Here is a 24,530-nt window from a genome sequence, read left to right on the forward strand (position 1 = left end):
GAAGAGAATATAAGCCGCCCCCAGACTTCCTTAGGACCTAAAAGAGCTTGGAACTCGGGATGCCTGAGGCCTTGGGACCCTTTTCTTTCATCCGAAAACCTCGGAGAGTAGAGCGTCCAAAGCTGAGCTGGGTGAGCTCAGGCAGCGCAGGCTCTCAGAGCCACAGGGGAGGGGCGGAGCCGGGGCAGGTAGTGGGTGTGGAGAAATGAAGGGGAGGGGCGAGGGAGTGGGGGAGGCCGGGCTCACGCTGGAGGCTCTGAAGGGAGGAGAGGGAGGTGAGGAGACCGGGAGGGTCAGCCCCACGGGGCAGGGCGGGGCCTCTAGAAAGCAGGAAATGACGATCGCCTCGAATCCCACCTCCTCCTACAGTTCCAAAGATGTTCCTACCTTGGCTCCCTAGCCAGCCATGGAACTTCCTGCGCCCCGTGCCTCAAGCCTAGGTAATTATGAAGTGGTGGCGGAGGACAGCAGAAAAGGGGAACCCGAGTCGGGAGGGACTAGATGTGATGGGGCCTGGCTCCTGCACGTGGAGGGGAAGGGCGGGCTGCAGAGAGCATCACAGGTTAGAGCCAGGAAGCCGCTAGTGGCATGGACCTGGCTGGAGCTGAGATCGAACTCTCCCTTTTACAAGTCCTTTTGGGGCAGACCACCTCCCGCCTGTGCCTCCTTGAGCATAATTCCTGGATCCCCCCCCCCCAACGTCTAGGGACTCTGGAGCTGAACTGGGGTGCCTGGGTTCAAAAAGGAATTAGGGCTGGAGTGGAGCCAGGCAGGCAGCGCAGGGTGGCGAAGTTCTTGCGGGATACCATGTATCCCTGTGCTGCTCTGGTCTCTGACCGGGATGGGCTGTGGCCTCCTTCTTCCTTTTCCGGATCTTCTTTCTTGCCCAAACGTCCTGCCTGGAGGGAGTGTCCAGGGGGCCAGTACCGGGTGCAGTTTTACGGTGCCTTGTAAGGACCCAGCAGTCCTGCCTCCCATCCTCTGGGCCCCAGACCCCCAAGCTCCTCCTCCCTGGCCCCTTCCCCCCCCCCCCCTTGGGCAGCCTGTTTCAGTCACCCCAAGCACGGCTCTGTTCTGGTGTCGGGGTTAAAATTAGGAGCTGAACAAAGATAGGAGAGCAGTTTAACAAAGTTTTGTTTTAATTGAGAAAAGATTAGTAGAGAAGGAAAGAGAGAGACTTAAGGAGCTATCTTAGTGCTACCTAAAAACCTACCCCAAACTTCTTATATCCACCTATAAACTACCTTAAAACTGTCCTTTGAGAGAGTCTTATTAATAGCTCTTCAGCTTCACTAGTCAGGCTGGACCTACACTCTTGGTCTCTCCATTCTAACTCACTTCCTAAACATGGGACAGCTGCCCACCCTCACACTCTCCTTCCCTGGGATTCTCCAGCAGCCAAACTGTCCCCAGCCAGAGCCAGCAGCAGCACCTGCTCTCAGGAAAGGTTAGTGAGAGGCCCCCTCCCTCCCCACTTCCTGCTTGCCTTTATCTCTTCCTGTCCAACTGCCCTTCTTACATCACTTCCTCTCTGAGAGCAGTTTCTAGTTCCTTTTCCTGTGGGCTGGTCTCCAGGATAACAATCTCTTCTTTTGGGCCTGGCTCTCTGCCCACTGAGCCAGCCAGCTCTTTCCCTAGTTAAGTTAGAACAAGGGATTAAGAATTCCCTTTTACATTGGCTAAATAGGCAATAATGACCAGAGAGAGGGCAGAGAGTGAAGGGTTCAGGAGGGCTTCCTGGAGGAGGTGAGATTGTTGTTTGGACTGTAGGGAAACCAGGGAGAGCAGTGGACAGAGCTGGGGAGAGCCTGTCAGCTGCCCTGGTGGACAGCCAGAGAAGGTGCTCTTGGCCAGGAACTGGAGGTGCTGTTCATGGACACCCAAGAGGCTGGTGTGGCCCAGGGCAAAGGGTGTGACAGGGAGGAGGGAAATGGGGCCATTAGGGCTGGAAGTGCTGAAGAGCATCATGGGGGATTTGATGGGGGGAGAGCCTGGGCCAGAGGAAAGTCACCTCAGGGGCTGAATGGAGGCTGGCAGGAAGGGGAAGAGAGGCCAGGAGGCCAGCAGAGTACCAAGAAGCCCCTGCAGTCAGAGATGGGATGGCTGTGGGGAGGAGGAGGGCTGCCCTCTGGCCAAGGGAGCCCCACCTGGGATGCTGGGCACAGTGCCAGCCCTGCAGTGGGGAGGACCTGGGTTCTAGTCTGGCCTCAGACCCTTCATGTGCTATTGGTGGCTCTCCCTTTTGGCTTTGAACTCTGAGCCTGGCCCCCTGGAAGCTTCCTGGCTGGAGGATCTCCCCCTGGAGCACTGGCAGGGACCCCCCATGATCCTCCCCCAGCCCAAGGGAGCCTCCTCCAGCAGGCACTTGAGGAATTTTGGGATAAGCATGCTCCCAGGGGGACCCTCCTGCAGGCCTACCCCCTCCCCTTGAGAGCAGACCTTTGGCTTTGGGCCATTTTCTTGTCAGATTCAACCCACCTTGACCTCTTGGCCACATCCAGGCCCTGTTCCTGGTTCTGCCTCCCCCCTCATTCCCCTCCCCCTTCCTGTACTCTTTCAGCACTCCTCTTCTTCTCCTGACCCATACTGACCCCTCTTCACCTGCCCAATTCTCCTGAGATGGTTCAAACCACCCCCAGAAGTCCCAGAGGGCCCCTTATTGTGGGCCTCACATTCTCTCAGCCCCCCATCCATGGGGCCTGCTCTCCCCTTGGAGCTCTCTGCTGCCCCCACTTCCCTGAGGCTGTATTTAGACTGTCTGGGGGGGAGGGTCCCTAGAAATGTGGGGAAGGGAAGGAGGAACTGGATGCAGGAGGAGGGGGCTCTCTCCTGCCCAGCCTGGTGGGGGTGACCCAATGGGAATCCTAACCCCTGAGTGGAGTCTAGAGGTTGGGGAGGGGTTTAGGGAGAGAGAGGGGCATTCCATGGGCCCAGCGATTCCTGACCCAGGTGTCCTGACTCCCAGCTCTTGCTTAGAGAGTCCTCTGTGCTGCCCTCAGACCCTTCTCCCTGCCCAGCTCAGGGTGCAGAGGCCCAGGGCTGGCCCCAGGAGGGATGGGGCTGAGCCAGATCCCGAGCTGGGAGGGAGATCCAGGCAGCTTTCTGCTCAGCTCCCACCAGGAGCAACTGGCCCAGAGAGGGAGCCCAAAGGCAGTGAGGAAGATGGGCTTTTCTACACTGGGAAAGAGGGCAGGGAGGGCCCCAGGAGGGGCTCCAGGCCAGCTCCTGCTGCTCAGAAGACCAGAGAAGTCAGACATTCCCTGGGCCAAAGACGCCTGCTGGGAAGAGCTTTGGCTGGAGCTCCATTCAGGGGCCAGAAAGTGGGGGGGGGGGGGGGGGGGAAGGTGGGGAGCAGCAGCCTGAGTGGGGAGTCGAGGCTGGGAAAAGATGGAGGAGGCTCCCCAGAGGGACTGACTGGGGCTCCTTTGCTGCCTCTACAGGGAGCCTGGAGTGCCAGGGATGGCCTTGGAGAGGGACAGACTGCCAGGCCAGGTAAGTGCATTCCAGGCCCAGATGGGAGCCCCTCAGCCAGGAGGCCCTTCCCTGGCTCTGAGCCAAGATGGGCTGGGAAGCTGCTCCCTCCTTCCTGCTGGGCCCTTTCTGTCCCCCCATCCCAGGCAGGAGGAGCAGCCCTTCCTGGCTCTCTCCTGGCCTTTGGCAGGGATTCCTTGGCCCGGAGGCCCCTCAGACCCCCAGAGCTCCCCCAGGTGCTGCCTCCCAGGCCAGATTTCTCCCATCACAGGTGAGGGCCCAGGACGACCCTTGACTCCTTGTCCTTCCCTGTCTGGGGATCCTGTCTTGGCTCTCTGCTTGCCTGCCTCCCTCCCAGCCTCTTCTCTGCTGCTTCTCCCCTGTTCCCTCTGGAGTCTGGTCTGGAGCAGAGCCCGAGGGTGTCCCCTGCTCTGTGGGGTCCTCAGGAAAGACATTGTCCTGGGCTGCTCCCTGGCTTCTGCCTCAAGTCCTCGAGTCTTCCCGGGTCCCTCCAGCTCCTTCCTCTCCCCCATTCTTAGCCCAGCTGAGCCAGTGTGGAGGAACACCCTGGTGTGTGCCCGGCACTGCTCAGCCCAAAGGAAGGGAGAAACCATCGGCCGCCCTCCAGGCCCCCCCAGTCTGACCGAGGAGAGCCCTCAGCAGCCGTGTCCAAACCAGCTGGGGGGGGGGGGAGGGAGGGAGGGAGGGAGGGAGGGAGGCCCCTGGGAGGGAGGCTCTCAGCTTCTGGGAGGTCACTGGTTCCCCAGGGGAGGATTCAGCTGGGACTGGAAGGAAGCTCCGAGGCCAGAGGCAGGAGGGAGGACATTCCCTGCAGGGAGACAGACAGCCTCAGGAGAGGCCCAGAATCAGGCCAGGGAAGGTCCTGGCCAAGGATCAGCCAGGAGGCCAGAGGTCAGAGGAAGAGGAGGAGGGAGGTGTGAGGGGAGAGGAAGGCCTGGAAGGTCAGCCTATGCCAGGGGAGCCTGTGGTGGGAATGGTCAGGTCCTTGCCAGGGACATCCGGAGTCGGGCAGCTGGGGAGGCCCAGAGAGCTCCCCTGTGGCTTTTGTATCCACTCCAGAGAGTGACCCCCCCCCTCTGGGCTGCTGCTGAGCTCCCTGACCCAGAGGGAGTCTGAGGAGTTTGGGGGGAGCCCAGGAAGGGCCCCCCCCACAGAAATGGGGCCTTTTTCTCAGAGAGGAGCTTCCTGTGTTCTTGAGCAGAGCCAGCAGCTGGCTACATTCCTCCTGTTCTGTAGAGTTCCTCCCTGGTCTGGTCCTTCCCTGGTTGGGCAGGCTGGAGAGAAGGGCTGAGTTCCTGGAAGGCCTGCGAGTTTCTGTGCCAATAGGGTTAGGGAGGTCCTGAGGGAGACATCCTGGCCTTGTCACAGAGGCATCTGGCTCAGTGCAAACAATGCGATGCAGACAGACTGGAGTGCTTCATGTTCTCCTAAAAGTCAGCTTTCAGCAAGTTGTGTAATAACGTTCTGGGGTAAATGTTCTTATTCTTGTTATTTCACAGTGGAGGAAACTGAGGCAAACAGAAGTTAAGGTTCCGTGTAGACATTTTTCTGTTTTAAGTAATCAAACTTTTCCATTTTTTGGTATTTCCTCTCTCTCCAGTTCACCTAAGCATTTGTGTCCTTGAACTGCAAAGTAAAATACCTCTGAGGCACCCTCTCACGCTTGTCAATTTTGCCGTTGTGCCAGAAAAAGAAAAAGATCAATTGTCTCTTCCTTACTCTAAGTCTGACAATGTGTAGCTCATCCGGCAGGATCCTCCATCCATCCCTTACCTGCCTGCTTCAGGAAGTAATGAGTCAAAAAGACCCCTTTGGCTCCACCCACACCCTTTTATTTATATTCATGGACACAGAGCTGGCATGTAAAAATGGGATGGAAAGGGTAGGCAGTCCAGGAGGGGAGGGGATGAAATTCCCCCTACACCACCCCTCTTGTGATCCTTTGGGGGATTAGTCTCCCCAATGGATCATTTAAACATAACTATCTTATATCTCTAAAGATCTTCTAGCTAAAAGTACATACAATATTGCACTTCCTAAGAGGAAGCTACAAAAGTTAAGAGATAAGAGGGACACAGAAGAAGAAGAAAATAAAAAATGATTGATAGATGCATTGACAAAATGCCAATTTGGGACCAGTCCCCTTTGGCCTAAGAGTTTACATTGAGAATAAATATGTTCAACCCCCTCCAGTTCAGTTCATTATATCCCAAACTTCATTCTGGATCTTTTGATGCAGTGTGTGACTTATTCAGGCATCTTTACAGCACCTTCTCCAAAAGGATCCTCTTTCTTGATTCGGGGTGTTGACAAGTTTCTTTTCCTGAAATTTCTCCAAAAGATTTTAAATCTTGGATATTAGGATAATAACACAATCTCCGTAAGAAGGGTATTGACCAACACCTGATTCACCCCAGCATACGTGACTGAGTTATGAGGTATGTGAAACAATTGTCAAAAGAAAAAACAACCCCCCAACCCAAAAAATCCCAAATGAAATAGCAAAAATTAAATTCTGTATGAAAATAATAATAATAAAATAAAAATCTTTCATGTATAAAATTCTGATTAAAAAAAAAAGAATAAACCTGGAATCACTAGCAGGGTCCAATTAAAGTGATTTATGTCCCACAAGCCTGTAGGGCAATTACAGCAATATAGCACTTTACTCATCAGCAGCCTGGACTATAGAAATTGCCACCTATAAGAGAGAAAGTTCTAGGTTTCGGCAGCAAATGGAAAAAATCATTCCCTGGTCTGATTTTACCTTCACTGTCAGGGATAGGGGGAGCCAGGATGATAGCCAACCTGAGGTACTTAACAGAATATTGCACAAGGAATGTGGTACAAGGAGTCCTGCATCTTAACATATGTCAGGTATCACAACCTCAATTCTCACACTAGGTTCAAGTCCTTTTTTATTGGAATGGAAGTTCAGAAATCATCCCTGGATTGAATTTGTTCTGTTTTGACCTCGTGCTATATAGTGGCTCTTTATTCCCTTCTCCTGGAATCAGACACGATCATTAAGCAAAGTCCCTTAACATTTATCAATTTATAGCAGGTTTCCATACCCCAAGTCTAAAGCTTTGGGGTATGCATAGTTACTAGGGCTAATAGATACTGTAAACTTCATCCTTCAAGGCAAAAAACATTAATATTGATTTCATGTACTTCAAGTATCACCAAGGATAGGAAAAAAGAGAGAGAGAAAAAATCAAATATCTTTTTGTAATATAAAAAGAAAAAAATAATTTAAAAAATCATAATTTCACAGTTCATATTGTGACAATGTGTTAGCCAAGCAGAGGCACAACACAAAAGGTGCTGAATCAAAAATGAGATTTCTATCCCTCTTAAGTTGGCCAGGATCCACAATGTGAGAGTACATCATTTTTTTTACCAGGTAAAACCTTTTAAAAACAGCAGTACAACAACTAATACAGATTCTCTAAGAAGTGCCAAAATCCCCCGGAGTATAGGAGCCCGTTAATGACAATAGCGAACAAAGCCACTATCATTTGGATTCACATGACTTACTGTGTGACAAGGAACAAAAGGCTATTTGTGGGCTTTTACAGTGATATGTTCTTTAGTACAATCATAGGGGAGGTAAAAATAAAGATAATACATAATATTTCAATTTTGGTAACAAATGAGGTAGTTAACAGTAAATTACATGCATCGTGTATTTAGAGTTGTGTTACAGAGACTTCTTCATCCTGGGGAGGGGAACAGATTGAAACAGTTAACATCAATAAGGCAAAGGGATGGCAGGCAGGATTCAGACAGATCAGGAGTTTAAAAAAAAAAACCTGGTTCCACTCAAGCAAAAAGGCTTGGGCACCATTTGAAATTGGTGGGGGGGGGTGACTTACACCCACGTTCTGTGCTGTGCTAAGCTGAGCAAAGGCAGCAGGCAGCTGGGAGCCCATGTTAGCTTCCTGCCCTGTATCTCACCCTGAGTGTAAGGGCTGGGAAGAAGCAGGAGTCTACGTTTTCATGCACCCTGGGAAAGTCAGACTGTCGGGGCATGCGCAGGATCTCATCTACTCAAAAGGCTCCCTGCCTGTCCCCTACCACCCCACTTTTGTCTAAAATGGGGGGTGGGATGGAAGAAACCACGTGGGGAGAGTCCTTAACAATTCAGGAAAAAACCGCAGCTGCTCCCCTGTCTGGGTCCTAAAACCTCTGGTTCAATTTTGTACTGACCCATCCTTGGCTAAGGTAAAGGATTGGGAGTGGAGAAACACATGGGAGGGAAATGCTCACCCATCCAGGGTGATGAACTCAAAAAGAAAAAGAAAAAACCGTGGCTTTCCTGTCCCGGCCAAAGAAGATCAAAGCAGACAAGCAGTTGCTCTGAAAACCCCTTTAATCTATCCTAAACATTTTTAAATCTCAGAGGAAAAGTAAAGGTCCTAAAAGACCAACATGGGTTGCCATCTGTTACAAGTGAAAATGAAAATATCTGCTCAGTTATTAGATTTTATAAAGTTTATTAGAAAGGGTAGACAATCATAGTTTAAAATCTCATTCTTACTCTAAGTTACCTGACCATGCGTAGCCTATTCTCCATTAACTTCCTCCTCCCCCCCCTTACCTGCCTGCTCCCTCCTGGAGTTTATCCAAAAAGCCCTGGTCAGTCCCTGCCCCCTCTCTTTTATTGACATTCGCAGATGCCCTGCTCACATTTGAGGAATCTTGATGAGGGAATGAACTTCCCTAACACACAGCCATGAGAGGTTCCACCAGCTATCATTAGGATTCATATAAGTATAGCTACTTGCTGTGTGTCATTTAAAAACTTTTGAAGCTCATGGATATTTGTCACAAGTTCTCCAGATCTATTATAAGAACAACAAGACTAATTAATAAATGCATGAGCACCTCCAGATGCGACTGTGAGCATGTCAAGGGTCAGTCGATTTTGTAAAATTGTTTTTGCTAAGGAGTCAATCTCTTCCTGTACATAAGAGATGGCTTTAGTAATTTGGGAGATAGCTTGAGCTGTATCTTGAGCCAATCTTTCTACCTCAGCTGAGATATTTCTAATAGTCTGTTACTGCCATCATTCCAAAATTTGGCAGGAGAGACCAGAAAAACCTCTGTCCTGCTGATGAAGAGGCTCCTGAGTTTGGGCTAGAATGCCACCAACTATCTAGATTATTCTGGTGGAAGGGTAGAATAAACTGAAGAGTTACAAATATAATAAACCCATTTTGAAGCTACTGGGCTTCATAAGAAAAATCATTCCCACCTCCCAGATGAGATTATAACCCATTTGAAGGTAACTAAGCCACTTGGGCACCTCTCTCCATCTAGTATGAGACTATAAGAGTGTAACAGAATTGTTGTCTTCAATATGTCCAACCCATATTCACATGGAGCCGAGGAATAAAAAGGGGAAATCACTTCAATGTCTCATCCGTTACATTTTCAATAAATGCAGAGATGGGAAAATACAACAGTGCTATTGCACTTTACTTCAACTACTAATGGGCCCTTACCTCTTGTTACAAACAACTCAGAGGCAGACAAATGATCATTCAAGGATAGGGATGCTCCCAGACACCTGAAAATCACTTCTGAAGACCCATTAAAATCAATTTAGATTTTTAGCTCTTTAAATTCCCCAAAGATTACTGAAACAGATTGGAACCATTTTGATGGAGTCCATCCATCATCATCTATGTGACAATTAACAAAAGCAATAAAGGAACAAAAGGCTGTTTGGGCAACATGTGATCTTGATGGATCTGTTGACAAATCCAGCATCCAGAAGTACTCATGATTTTGCCAAGGAAAAGAGTTTGTCCAACTTGTCTATGTATTTTTATAATGGTATTATCACCAGTCCAGTCATAGGGGGAGGGTACAAATAAAGACAATGTAACATAAGACATAGCTAATAACCAAGACACAGTAATTTAAAGTAACATGGTATAATGGAATGTGGTAGCTTAGATTAATATGTGAAATAATAAATGTTAAAACAACCATCAAATACAATAAATATGACCAGATATAGTCATTCAGTATCAATAGGAGGTACCCGTTTTACATGGGAGCAATGAATCAAAAAGTTCTTCTTTCCAATTTTGATAACTTATGAAATGGTTAATAGTAAATTACATACATCTTGTATTTAGAATTGCATTTCAGAGACTTCTTCATTATGGGGAGGGGAACAAACTGAAACAGTTAACATCAATAAGGCAATGGGGTCTGAAAAGGCTTAAAATTCACCTCCAGACTCTTTGAGGTCCCTTCCCCTCCTGAGTAGCATCATAAATCTAGATTCCTTTGACTATACCTCTGGGGTCCCCTATACTGAGGGGTTCCCATGCTGAGTACAGATGTTTGGGTGTGAGTTTGGATTTGCCTTGTTTGAACTATTCCTCATATTGTCATTATTCCTGAAGCTTCTGTTCCTATTTCCTGATTTCCCTTCCTGTAATTCCTAATGACATGGCCCACCTTTCCACAAAAATAACATATTAGTAGTTGTTTTGTGGATTTTTGTAAGGAAGCTATGACCTCTCGCTGCTTTGCCTTTCCTACTGTTTCAGTTAATTCTTTTATTTCCTTCCTTAATGTCTCCAATAAATTAGTGTCCTCTATCCTTTTCTACCTGTTTAGCAATTAATCCATTTATTTTCTTCTTTAATGTCTCCATTAAATGAGTGTTCTCTTTTTCCTTTTCCTTATGTCTCTCAAAAGCATAACCTGCCACTCTTTTTAATTCTTTGAGGTCTATATTAGGCCAGTAAGGATAGCTAGTCATAAAATAAGTCTTAACTACCTTACAACTGGTTTCCACAAATGGTATTCTGATTTGTCTAATATCTCTCTCCCTAGAAAGATCTAGTTTGTATATCTACCTCCCAGTTCAATAAGCCAATCCATAAACTGTAAGAGGTTTTCATTATCTTCCTGCTTTAGATGTTCAAATTTAGTCCATGTACCAGGCCCATCAGAACAAGCTCTCATTGCTTTTAGCAATGCATTTCTAGCCTGGCATAGCTGTAAGTAGTCTGGCTTTGAATTTGGGTCCCATTTGGGATCTTCAGTTGGCCAACGAGTTGTTCCCTCTCCCTGGGCCCGATTAACAAGAGAAATAATCTTATTTCTTTCCCTTTCTGTTAGTAAGGCCTGCAGCAAATCTTCCACATCAATCCACATGGGATTGATTATATATGGAAAATGCTTTCAACCTAATTTATGACTACCATGGGTTCATTTTCAAAAGAAGGTGGTTTTTTTCTTTTAATATCTCAATATCTTGTGGAGAGAAAGGTGTATGATGTTTAATGTTCACAAAGTCTCCACATCTATTATAATCAGGGACATCTCTGAGAGGGAGTAGGCCTTTATTCTATTCATCTGTGATAATTGCCGTTTGGACTGGTTTCTGTATTTCAATGGAGGGAGTTGTATAGTTAGGGGAAGGGAGAGTGGATGAACAGAGAGGGAATGGTTGGTTGGGGGTGGGAAAGCAGGGCAAAAGGACCAGGGGTGGGGTTGAGGGTAGGAAGGAGATTGAGATTTGGAATTGGGAGGCGGGGAGGAATGAGAGAGGACTGACTGGGGAGAAGGAGGAGTGAGGATAGATTAAGTGAGGGCGGGGCCAGGGAGGAGATTTAGTAGGATGGGTGAGGTCAAGAGGAGGAGTCAGTAAGGTGGGTGGGATTGGTCAGGGGAAGGAAGGTAGGGATGGTTTGGGTAAGGATGGGAAAGATGGCTGGGGACTGGGTATCAAGGAAGGGGAAACTCTCTAGGGTAAGTGTAATGGGATTGAGAGTCATATGGTAAGTGAGGGTAGATTCCCAAATGACATTCTGTTATGATTTTATCCAGCCTTGTCAGATATCCTCTTCTTCATGGCATGAGGGGCAAAATTATATTTTATCTCCTGGATTATATTTTTGGATTTGATACTCTTAAGAATTCTGGTCAACCTAAAGCCACTTCTAAAAAAAAAAATCTGAAGCCACTTTTGTGAGGTTTCAATAGAGAAATTTATGTAGACTAAAGTGAAGAGCTCCCCCTCTCTGAGGAGAGATGCCAAGGCTGACATGGCTGCTATTTCCAGAAAATCTCTGTTCTCGGTATTCCCATGAAGCATGGTCTTAGCATTTCCTGTAGAGTGTGTGAAGAAGCTGGGACAACCTGACCTTGTGCCATCTCCTGAGCTGATTCCCTCTTGGGCAAGAAGGGAGAACTTTGGGTCAGTGAGGGGTGAATTGTGGAAACATTTTCCATTTTGTGATACAGGGCTGAAGCTGCTTCAGTTCTCTTCTGTTCAGTTGTGTTCCTCATCCAGTTTCTGTATGGAGAGGAAAGTTTATTCAGTGGAGAGAATTGGGAGAAAGCTACTGTTGTCTTCAGTAATTCACTCCTGCATTTCTGCTGCTCCAAGTATTCAAGAAGAAAATGATCTGTTCCCTTCATTGTCTCTTCCTAAAAACACTGCAGACTCCTCATCATTAGTGAACATCTACTGTTCTGTCCAACACTGCAGATGTTGGGAGTGAAATCTAACCAAAGGGTAAACTGAGGCAGCTCTGTAAGGAAAACAAGCAGGGGAATGCTGCCTGTCAATAAAAGGGGCTAGGAGCTTGCCTCTGTTAATGCTCCAAACCCTAAGCAGAAGGATAGATCTCTGTGACAGTTTTGTAGGAGCACAGAAGTGAGGTCTATCATAAAGTGGCAGGTCACCATTGGTTATAGAGCTGGGATAATCAGGGACACTGTGGCTGATTTGAATAATAATAAATGGCCAGCAATGCCCCCAGCCCTCCTACTCTCATCAGACTAACAGATCCTTGTGTGCATCTCCCCAACTTTGGGCAGCAAACCAGACATTTCTGAGATGGGTTGGAGGTGTAGAAAGACTAGACCTGACTCCCTGGGGCTCCTTCCCCTGAATCTTCCAAGGTCACTTAATGCTTTGAAATGAGGCCAGAACAGTGATGAAGTGCCCAATGCTGGCTGAATGTGGAGCTGAGTCACGAGACAGAACCATGACTCAGGCAGTTAGCAGACAAAAGCAGTTACTGGTAAATAGGATCAAGAAGTAAATGATATGAGATCAGCTGAGTCTTCTGTGAGGATAGGTCACCCAGGGCTACATCCTGAGTTCCTGCACTCTCTGGAACACATTCTCTCTGTTCTCATACCTTCCCCAATGTTATAAGTAAAAATGGATCTTGGGACTTATTACCAGCTTGATGAACATTTATTAGTAAAGAGAGTAAGAGAGAGGTCTCAGCCTTTCTAGGTCTCAGTCTCGATTCAGTTTGTTCAGACTAGACTTGCCAGAGATCAAAGAGATCAGGAAAGCTTAAATTCAAACCCCCAACCCAGAGAGCCAGTTAGTTCTTGGGGGGAGGGGGGTAGTGGTACTAAAGCCCCCTCTCCTTCCATCACCTGCCTTTTACATTCTCCAGCTCCCCCCTCCCTGGCTCTGGCAGGTTGATGACTCTCACTGGGACACAGCAACAGGGCAGCAGACACATAGCTGACTGTTATATTCCACTACCGAGACCCTTGGGATCCAGGCTGCACTGGAGATCCCCTAGATATTTCCCTTCACACAATAGAAACTTTTTGGCTTCCTTCCACAGCATCATAGAGCTGCTTTTCTCAAACTTCCATTGGGCTCTTAAAGACTCAGCTTCTGGTACTAGCTCTGACACTGACAAAGGGCAGGACCTTTGGGCCCCTCCCTTCTCTGTGGGCCAGTTTCCTCCTGTAATTGACCAGAGGTGGGCTCCTTCATTCTGATGTGACTTACAGCCCTCTGTGCTCTGACTTGGGCTGCTTTAGGTGGTGACATTCAAGGATGTGGCTGTGGACTTCACATGGGAGGAGTGGTGCCTCTTGTCCCCTCCCCAGAAGGAGCTGTACAAGGAGGTGATGCTGGAGAATGCCCACAATCTTCTCTCTGTGGGTAAGGAGCCCAATTCCTGTTGTCCAAGTCAGCCATCCAAGGGAATGTTGCCTTCAGCAGTAGGCAGGCTTGGAAGCAGTTTTCAGTCATGAAGAAGGGATGAGGGCTGGTATGCTGAGTCCCAGAACCAGGGCCCTATTGCTACCTTGTTCTGCTGCAAAAGGACTTTTGATTTTGTAATGGGACCTTGGGGGTTCCCTTTGGTGCTCCTGAAATCTGAGATCAAATGTGTGTTGGAGAATATCAGACATGGAAGTAATCTCAGAGTTGATTCCTTCTTGCCTCTCCCTGGCCCAGAATTTGGTCTTCCAAACTCATCTGGGAAAACTGTTCAGTAGGGATTTGCTCCTATCCTCTTCCCCTCTAAAGTGGACATTCTATTGGGAATCTTTCTCTCGTTAACCAGCATAAACTCATAGCTCAGAATTCCTAGGTGTTCCCAGGAGATAAGGTTTGTCTTTAGTCTTCCCCCCTATTGCCCTAAGCCTCCAGCAGAGCCAATGAGGAAGGAAGGGAAAGGATGAAGCATTTATAATGACCTGCTCTTGGCCTGGGGCTCTGCCAAGGGTTTTCTCTGTAATATTATGGCACTCCTTCCTCACCTTCATCTTCCTAATTCAGGACAATTACTCCTATTTTACAGATGAGGAAATAGATTTGATTAAGTGCTTTGTTCTGAGGCAGCCAAATATGAGCTGTTTGCGATGAAATGTAAACTGGGGCCTTTTTACCTCTAATCTCAGGTCCCTGCCCCACCCCCTTTCTAGCTGCCTGTCATTTCCAGATAATGGGAAACCATGGACTGAGTCCATGAAATTGGACTTAAGAAAATGCCCTAGAACCAAACGTTCTGGTTTGAGATTGGTTCCCAATCCTCTTCTCCCCTCCTCACACTAAATGCCATGGAATCTCTCTTCCAGGAATCTCAGTAAACCTCCTACAGCCCTACTTGCCCTCTTCTGTGATAGTCAGGATGAGTGGACTGGCTGAGAGACAGCATTGGGCCCAAAGAGGATTGTTGAATTCCCCAGGAGAGGAGTCAGAGACTCCCTGAGAGAACAGTCCACGAGGATCAAAGAGGTGTTATGGAGGGAGGAGCAGGCAGAATGCTGGGACAAAAGCCAATCCCTCGAGGTCCCTGAGTCTGGGGCTTCAGACTGACCCAGAATGCTGATCCTCAGACCCAGGCTGGCAGTTTAGGAATTTATGCCAGAATGGACCAGAACAGGAAGGGGGTAGAGGAGCTGTTTCTCATTCCGGGTCCCCCAGCAAGATAACAAGCTGATCCTGCCCTGGGCTCCTGTATTATAGACACTGAGGTGTGAGGGCAGACTCCTGTGGGAACCCCATGGAGAGAGTTTCTGAGTGGTGTCATTGGACTCACCAACCTTTCCCTAAAGAGAACTCATTGACGAGCTTCTCTCCGTCCTCCTCCCTGACTGATTCTCCCTTGCCTAGGGCTTCCAGCTCCCCCAGAAGGCGTGCTCTCTTATTTGGAACAGAGGGAAGCCCCGTGGATGCTGGAGCAAGAAGGCCTGAGGAGCTGCTGCCCAGGTAAGGGAGGGAAAAAGTGGTGTGGGAGAGCCAAGGGGACCAGAGGCTTCTATGTGCTAACAGCGAGGGCTGTTAGGGTCCGAGTGGAAGACCACCCCAAGGAGCACATGGAGACAATGCAATTCAGGCAAGGGGAAGTCTTTATTGCTAGCATTGCTAGGGGAGCCCAATCAAGGGGTTCCTAAGAGGCAGAGGCAGAGTGGAGTTTATATTGGTTAAAGCAGTCATAGTTGGGTTACTTGATGGGGGATACCTGGAACATTCTGTTAATGATGTTGGCTAGTTTAGCATAACAGATAGGTGATGCCAGGCAGACATGAAAGGCGGGCATACCAGGTGGGCTCTTGGATAGACATGAAAGGTAGGTGACTACGTGACTACTGGCATACTTCAGGGGTCCTGTAATTCCTGGGACCTTGCCCAGAACGTTCTGTGTCAGGATATTCTGTTGTCCCTTACAGAGTGAGGGTCAGTTGATTTTTACCACATAGCAAGGGCCAGATTTGGGGGCAGGAGAACCTGACTTGGAATTCTTTTTCAGATTTTAGCAGGGGCTCCCTGGGCAAGTCACTGAACCCCTGAGCCTCAGTATGCCATCTGCTAGATGAGGCTATTGAATTCCATTTCCTATCTGCTCCCTTCATGGGAGGAGTCTATGACCCCCTAAGAAGTTATTGTTTGGGACTGAAGGGCCTGGAATTCTGCTGCAGGTGCCAGAACGGCTGAGCTTATCCCCTCTAGTTCATTAGTATCCAGAAACATGTATGAGTGATTGCTCTGTGCTGGGTCTTGGCTAAGTTACAGGGGGTATAAAGGGCTTCAGTGGATACCCCCTGCCCTCATTGATCTCACCCTCTTCTGGAACAGACAGCAGCATGCTAACCATTCTATAGAAGCCCTCTAGATTGTAAAAATAATATGGATATAAACTGATTAGATACTCTGCTTGCTGTGTTTACAGTGTATCTTCAACTTATGTAAGAGAAGTGAAGCTCTTAAGTGAACTTCTCTTCAGGGCCAGGCATAAAGATGCTAAGGAGACTCTTGTTATACAAAAATAAACTACTTGTTGAGAACATAAGGATATAAAAGGATTTCTAACACAAAGGGATTCTAACTCCACCCAAATAAAACACACTCATTCCTCAAGGAATCATTTCTGTTTCCATAGGCTACCCTGATCCATCCTTATCTGACTAACCCAAATTTTCCTCATACTACAATAAACTAACATGATTTTTCTCAAAATAAGTATATAATATTTAACTTTGTCTCCAAGTTATAAAAATAACAAAGGCCAGATGGCTCAGCCTCAGCAAGAACCAAGTTAGTACTTTGAGTCTTAGCAGATTCAGAGTCCAAACCAGACCAGGTCTTCCTTTGGTCTTCTCAGAGATAAAGCAATTTATAAAACAGCAGTAGTCACTAGTGTTTACCAAGTTGGAAAAGGAAATCAATTTACTCCTTCAGGTTTTCCCTCCTTTCCTTCTGCCTCAAGCCAGATTCTCCCCTTCTTATCTCCAAACTAATGTAAGGAGACTTAATTTCTAATATCATCTTTATAAGATTCCCAGTTCCAGGGCAGCCAATCATGAGAGGGAAGACTCTGAAGGGAAGGAGCACTAGAGATGTATAATGGGAGGAGGTGGCCTGGAACTTCAGGAGAGCCAGACTGAGGATAGAAATAAAGGGAAAAGCAGTGTCACAACTCAGTGCAAATGGCTGTCACTAGCAATTTAGCCCTGAACCCGAGGACAGATATTGGACAGTATCTCATGGGGATGAAGAGGTCAAGTGAGCATGTTTGGAACACTGGATAGAAATGGTTTATTGTTTCCCAGAGGAAGAGAGTTATTAGCTCATTAGTTTGGGAAGGTTGAAGATGAAAGAACAATGGGGGCACTGGAGGTAGGAAAAGATGGGCTTAGATGAGGGATGGGATGGGATTCTTTGCTCATGGAAAGAGATTTTCTTTAGGAGAAGAATGACCTTTTCCTCTGATCTGGAGGCCAAAAAGGAAAAGGATGCAGCTGAGCTGGGTGAGATGTGGAGGATAAGAGGTCCACAGAGAGGTCCAGCTTTTGTTTAGTGAAATATGAAGCCAAGTTCTCAGCTCAGAAAGAGACATAGTATGTGGGAGGAAGCCATAAGGGAGAGCTGGAGACCAGGGAAATCTTTGGAAGGCTGCTATGGTGGGTGTCAAAGGGAATCCATGTGGGAGATGTCACAGGATTGCATTGCCATGGTGAGGTCTCAGCTGATATCAGGAGCCTCAATGTAGAGTGGAGCCAGGTAGCTGGTTTCCTTATTTTCCTTCTCTCCATGAGGAGGAGTAAAGACTGCTACCTTACTTGGAAGCAATCCAAGACTAAGCTTTCCCTCAATCATCAGCCCAGGCCCTTTCCTGGTCTCTTGGGCTCAGTCTTTGTCCTGTTCTTAGAAAATCAGGGGACCACTTTAGGGAGATGAAAACCTAGAGAGAAACCTCTGGGATCTTAACGATTGGGTCTGCTCTAGTTCCAGTGGAGATACTGTTCCCTGCTGAGAAATAAGGGCAAGAGAAAGACAGAAACAAGACTGAGGCCAGAGTATGGATTTGCCTTCCAGGAGAAAGACAGAATGTAAGGATACTGGTAGAGTTTGAGCCTGACATAATCCCTGGGTCCAGTCAATAAACATGTATTAAATAATGAATTAGCTCTAGGACCTGCTCTAAACCCTGAGCATACAAAGGAAGGGAACACCAGTCTGACCTGTCCTGGAGCTCATAATCTAGAACCCCCAGACATGGAGGTGGTTTAGAAAAAAGCAACAGTTTCCGAATCTCACTGTGAGATGATCCAGGGAGAAAGGAGTATTGGGGAATGGGGATGCATTTAATTCCACAAGGAAATCAGGAACTAGAAGAGTGAAGAGAATGACAGTTTAAGGAGAAAAGCAATCAAAGGAGGAAACAATCCAAATTCTAATGATAATAAACATCACCATTTGCATATGGCACTAGTATGTCATACACTTTCTAAATATGATCTCATTAGATCCTCATAGGAACCCTAGGAGTCACTTGATATTATGATGTCCATGTTATAGTCGAGGAGCCTGATACCAACAGAACTCCTGTGATTTGCCCAGACTTAAAAGTCCTAGGAAGTTTGTGAGGTACAATGAGAATGCACCACCACCTATATTGGATTTTTAAAGAAGAATATCCTGAAAATGCCATCATCTATATAAGATGGGAAATAGGAAGAGAATTATATGAGCTTTCTTGCCCATTTCCTTACAAAAGGATCATGGTCTCAACTTACTCTATGAGATACGTATTTTAAACATGAGAAATGTCATGTTATTTAAACTATATTTATTAGAAGGATTTCATTTTAGTGAGAAGAGGCATTTAAAGAAAACTAATGGCTACTCTCAAGGAGTAGTGAACAGAACAAAATCTTATGCCTTGGATAAATGCCAAAAAGAGTACTGAATTTCTTCATCTGATCTCAGATACTGGAAGAAAAAATAAGGTCAAAACCAATCCCAAAGGGAATTACATAATGCTTACAGAGAAGCTAGATGATGAAATAATAGGAATATTTATTCTACATGCACCCAGTGTTGTCATACTTACGAAGAAAGGATTAAATATATAGACAATGAAAAAGAAAGCAGAAAGATTGAAAGTGAATTGTCTAGTATTGTGGATAGAGTATGCCCAGCCACAAGATTTGGTCTCAGCTGCTAGGATTTTGGATCAAGTCATTCATCCAACCTTTCTAAGGTCATGGTCTGAGTGAGGAATGTAATAAAGCAAGGCTGTCCAAAATCCCAGATTTTTTTATGAAGACCCAATGAGATCTCATAGCAGGCTCTTTGTTATTTAAATTGTTGTTTAGCTTTAGTGTAATGGCATTTTCAAAGGATGTCTTGTGCCTGTTTAAGTTGGAAGATTTTTCTTCTTACCTGAGGAAATAGGATATAAAACGGTTTATGTTCTGATAATGAATTAAAGGAAATTGAGTTATATATCTGAATATGTCATTACATATGCATTTTTTACTGTTTGTTTCTTTTAGAAGGAGAGATCAGACCTGAAATGAAAGCGAATCCAACAGACGTAAGCTTTCCTGTGGAAGAAATGGACCTTCAAAGACACATGAGTGATTGTCCTGCTTACTTTGATTTCAGAGAATTCTGTGTTGCACCTCAAAATTCATCCCATATTGAACATAAAAGAATGTACACTGAAGAAAAATCTAGTGAAAGTAATCAGTGCAGGAGGACTTTTATGCACAAGGCCAGTTTTGCTGGACATCAGAGAATACACTCTGGTGAGAAAGCTTATGAATGTAAGAAATGTGGAAAGACATTCAGTCGGAGCTCCTCTCTTGCTATACATCAGAGAATCCACACTGGGGAGAAACCTTATGAATGCAATCAATGTGGAAAGACATTTAGTCAGAAATCCCATCTTGCTTTACATCATAGAATCCACACTGGGGAGAAACCTTATGAATGCAAGCAATGTGGAAAGACATTCAGACTGAGCTTCAGTCTTGCACTACATCAGAAAATCCACAATGGCAAAAAACCTTATGAATGCAAACAGTGTGGAAAGGTATTCAGTTCAAGATCCCATCTTGCTGTACATCAGAGAATCCACACTGGGGAGAAACCTTATGAATGCAAGCAATGTGGAAAGACATTCACAAATAACTCCAGTGTTGCCATACATCAGAGAGTCCACACTGGGGAGAAACCTTATGAATGCAAGCAGTGTGGAAAGACATTCAGTCAGAGACCTCATCTTGCTGCACATCAGAGAGTCCACACTGGGGAGAAACCTTATGAATGCAAGCAGTGTGGAAAGGCATTCAGTAGGAGATCCCATCTTGCTGTACATCAGAGAATCCACACTGGGGAGAAACCTTATGAATGTAAGCAATGTGGAAAGACATTCAGGTGGAACTCCAAACTTGCTATACATAATAGAATCCATACTGGGGAGAAACCTTATGAATGTAAACAATGTGGAAAAACTTTCAGACAGACTTTCGAACTTGCTGTACATCAGAGAATTCACACGGGGGCAAAACCTTACGAATGCAATCAGTGTGGAAAAACATTTGCAAATAACTCTAGTCTTGCTGTACATCAAAGAGTCCACACTGGGGAGAAACCATATGAATGCAGTCAGTGTGGAAAGACCTTCACATATAATTCCAGTCTTGCTGTGCATCAGAGAGTCCATACTGGGGAGAAACCTTATGAATGTAAGCAATGTGGAAAGACATTCAGTCGGAGCTCCAAACTTGCTCTACATCAGAGAATCCACACTGGGGAGAAACCTTATGAATGTAAGCAATGTGGAAAGACATTCAATCAGAGTTCCAGTCTTGCTTTACATCAGAGAATCCACAGCGGCAAGAAACCTTATGAATGCAAAGAATGTGGGAAGACATTCAGTCAGAACTCCCATCTTGCTGTACATCAGAGAATCCACACTGGGGAGAAACCTTTTGAATGTAAGCAATGTGGAAAAGCATTCAGTCGGAGATCCTATCTTGCTATACATCAGAGAATCCACACAGGGGAGAAACCATATGGATGCAAGCAATGTGGGAAGACTTTCAGACGGAGCTTTGAACTTGCTGTACATCAGAGAGTCCACACTGGGGAGAAACCTTATGAATGCAATCAGTGTGGAAAGACATTCACAAGTAACTCCACTCTTGCTGTACATCAGAGAGTCCACACTGGGGAGAAACCTTATGAATGCAATCAGTGTGGAAAGACATTCACATATAACTCCAATCTTGCTGTACATCGGAGAGTCCACACTGGAGAGAAACCTTATGAGTGCAAGCAATGTGGAAAGACATTCACATATAACTCTAGTCTTGCTATACATCGGAGAGTCCACACTGGGGAGAAACCTTATGAATGCAAGCAATGTGGAAAAACATTCAGTAAGAGCTCCCATCTTTCTCATCATAAGAGAATCCACACTGGGGAGAAACCTTAAAAATACAAGCTATGTGGAAAGATATCCACATGCAGCTCCACTCTTGCTATTGTGTAAAGGAAACTTACCTATCTCCCCTTTCTGGTGCAGCATGCCTAGAATGAGCTTGAATATGACTCAGAGGCGAGGATTATATGATGGAGACTATTGAGAAAGGGTAGAATGGCAGCAGGAAAAAGGCAGCAATAAGAGTCAAAATCATTAGATGAGGGTAGGGTGATGTCTCCTGCACTGCCCCCCTAAAAGACTCAGGCAAAATCAAAAGCCACAGTTGGTTCCTGGGATGAGATTTATGAGTTAAGTGGCAGAGTTACGTGGTTTGATAAACTGAGGCACAGACAGATATCCAAGCTTATCTAAGTTTTGATGCTGGGTGGACTTCCCTGTGAGAATGGCTAGAACACCCTAATGGTGACCACAGAATAGCAAGCTAATTGGAACAGTGAGGAAAGTATCTCCTATTTTCCCATATTTTTCCCCAACTATCTTAGAATAAACACAGTTAATTTAAGGCCAGTCTCACAATTTACCCTTTTATACTATTCATCCCAGAGACCACAGACATTAACACTGAGCTCTCAGCTTGTTCAAAATCAGACAATTCACTCTACTATGTCATAATTGCCCCTAAAATTAGGTCCAAATGGGCAAATGATCTAGAACTAAGGTGTGATTCCATAAACTAATTATGGGAGTGTAGAATAGTTTACCTTTCAGAGCAATTTATTGATAAGGGAAGAATTTTTGACCAAATAAGAAGTAGATAACATTATGAGGTATAAAATGGGTAGTTTTTATTGTATTAAATTTAAAACTTTGTACAAACAAAACTAATGCAACTGAGATTAATAGTGGAAACAAGAAGTTATTGTTTGCTTTATAACAATATGTCCAATTAAATACTTCAGTTTTTAAACATTCTAACCCTATTGTTGAGTGCCTTAATTCATCAATTCATGGCATCTAGATCTAAATAGGACTTAATTTAGTAAGGGAATAATGTCTTGGCTCTATAGAAATCATTTGTAAATAGAATCATTTTCTATATAAGGTTTTCACAAAAATTCCTACAAAGTAAAAATGAAAAGATAACAAATGATATTGTAGATTTCAAATATAAAATGAAATTATTAACATTCCAATGATTTCTATTCAGTTAAATGCTTTATCAAAATAATTATCTTACATAGGGAATCACCATGCATCTGTCATCTTGACACTCTGATTACATTCAGAGGCCAGTGTAATATAACTGATACAATTACACTTAGTTCTACAATTTCTAAATATATCAAATCTTAAGCCTATTTTTAATTAAGGTCTGTGCTACATGTGTTACAAAAATTTATTCCACCAGTATAGAACTCTAAGCTAAATAGTTTTGTTGGGGGGAGGCCATACTCCCAATAAAGACCAACTCTGGTCAAATCAAGAGCAGAGACCTTCAGCCTTAGGAGATAGCCTTTTTTTATGCCAAGAAATCTGATGTTGCAAAGATAGAAAATGCAGTCACAATGAAAATAGAATGGATGCAAAATCATTTATATGGACATCTTCTTAATGACACAAGTGCAATTAATCTGGTATGGGTAAAAAGATCACTATGGGTAATAACTGCAGTACTCAGGACCTTGGTGTTTTTTCTGATGATTATGGTGGAATAGTTGAAGTCAGCAGTTTTGGTTAACTGATATGTGAAAACAAGAGTAGTCCTCCACTTCCTGTGGATTTGTCTTGTTGTACAAACAAGGCCATCCTTTTTGTCTAACCATCTTGTTATATACCCAAGATGGATATGGTAGCATTTATGGGATTTCCTGGGTTACAGGCTTGAAGTCAGGCTATAAACAAGATTTGATAGTACCCCAAACTGTATCTTAGCAAATGTTTAGAATTTTGATAAAGCAAACTATATTATTTGACTATGAACTCAAAATTAATTATTGTGTTATAAAAATAATCATAACGGCTAATACAATTATAATCATAAAAGGGGGTAGGGCGTTTCCCCTCACACATACAACATCAAATATAATCCTAATAGGAAAACATGTCAATTGAAGTGGTACTACATTATAATTTCAGACAGGTCCATCAAATCTAGATTCATCCTTATAAATGGTACCCTACAGAATCTTTTCTCAAGAGAGATTTGCTATCAGCACCTCAAATGATAGGGACCTCTACTTTCAGATTAGTCAGCTGCCCAGGGTTTATGGGTATCTGCCTGTTCAGTAGGAGGATCTGAATCCTGGACATGAAAGAGGCAGGTGTTGAAGAGATGGGGAATATGGAGGCCCAGAGATGAGCATGGGGAATGGCCCAGGTATAATTCAAGTCATGGGGCAGAATTAAAGGCCTGAGGAAGAACTGGATCTAGGACTCTCAGAAAAAAAACTCTAAGAGTTTTAGGGACAAAGAACAATTTCTCAGAAAGTGAGATGCTAAATGAGAAGACTGACTCCAAGAAATAGAGGTGAGCATAGAGGACATATTCCAAATAGTGGAGACAACTAAGGGAAAGATAGAGTTACAAGATGGAGGATCTTGACCAAGAATCATCCAGGAGGCCAGTGTCACTGGGTCAGAGACAGTAGAGAGGAGATCTTGTGGGAGAAACACCCAAGATTGTAGAAGAATCTCAGCCCAAGAATGGGAGACTCAAATTACATTCAATTTGTAAGAAAATAATTTTATTTGAAGAAGTAGTTTATGATTGTATAACTGGTAGAATAGTCTGGAAGCTAATCAGGTAGCCTCAGGGCTGATTTATATGTCCAGGGGCTAATAGAGTAGCCTCTTTGTAGCTGATTGAGTAACAGTTTTGTTGTACAGTGGCAGCTTGATGTATGGAGTAGCAACCACAACTGTAGAATAGCATCTTCCCAGCTCTGTGGATTGGGGTTGGCATATTTACTAGGTCCAGGGAGCTTGTCCTCTCCCATTCCAGAGAAATCTTCACCTTTCCTGAAAACCCTGGAAGGGGAGCATGGCTAAATTCAGGTGCAGGTGTGTTTTAGGGTGTGATGTCATAGGGAATAAGGAGCCTGTGCCAACTTGGGGGATTCCTCTGAAATGCTAGAGTCCCCAGTGTGCAGGCCCCTTATTCCGTATTGTCTATCTTGTCATCATTGGTCAATATGGGAGAAGTCTCCCTGTCCTCCTGGAGTGAGAACAAGGGATGGGGGATATGGTACACTTGAGGTCCCCTATAGGTAGTTAATGATGTTACAGTTCTAAGAACAATATGACTACTTCATAAAACCAATTAGACCCAAAACTGATGCACAGTACAGAATGTTATAGATCCCATACACAGAGTTGGTAACAACTATCTGCAGTTCATGTTTGACGAATGCTGAAACTACAGGTTTTGTAGTTGATGTTTAACTAGTGAGAAATGCCTGATTTCAGAGGCTGAGGGTCCCTTCCCTCAGTATCCCTCAGTGCCTGCTATCAGCCCACATCTGAGTGAAGGATAAAAAATCTGGAAAGGGGTTTGGGGAATTC

The 24,530-nt window shown here is 45.2% G+C and overlaps 1 protein-coding gene across 4 annotated transcripts; it reads left to right on the forward strand.

Annotated features, from left to right (window-relative positions):
• Positions 1-308: 308 nt before the first annotated feature.
• Positions 309-21,944, forward strand: LOC103101408 (zinc finger protein 420-like). Of its 4 annotated transcripts, none has more exons than XM_056812523.1 (5): positions 309-440; positions 3,441-3,492; positions 13,324-13,447; positions 14,906-15,001; positions 19,072-21,944. In XM_056812523.1, the coding sequence occupies exons 2-5, from the start codon at positions 3,460-3,462 to the stop codon at positions 21,018-21,020; spliced, it is 2,202 nt and encodes a 733-aa protein (XP_056668501.1). In that variant the 5' UTR covers positions 309-440; positions 3,441-3,459; the 3' UTR covers positions 21,021-21,944. The 4 variants fall into 4 exon arrangements, with proteins under 4 accessions (XP_056668501.1, XP_056668503.1, XP_056668498.1 ...); XM_056812525.1 differs by having other exon boundaries at positions 14,915-15,001; XM_056812520.1 differs by lacking the exon at positions 309-440 and adding an exon at positions 1,189-1,746 and having other exon boundaries at positions 14,915-15,001.
• The last annotated feature ends 2,586 nt before the right edge of the window (positions 21,945-24,530 follow it).

Source organism: Monodelphis domestica, chromosome 1, assembly GCF_027887165.1.
Source record: "Monodelphis domestica isolate mMonDom1 chromosome 1, mMonDom1.pri, whole genome shotgun sequence".
Taxonomy (NCBI): domain Eukaryota; kingdom Metazoa; phylum Chordata; class Mammalia; order Didelphimorphia; family Didelphidae; genus Monodelphis; species Monodelphis domestica.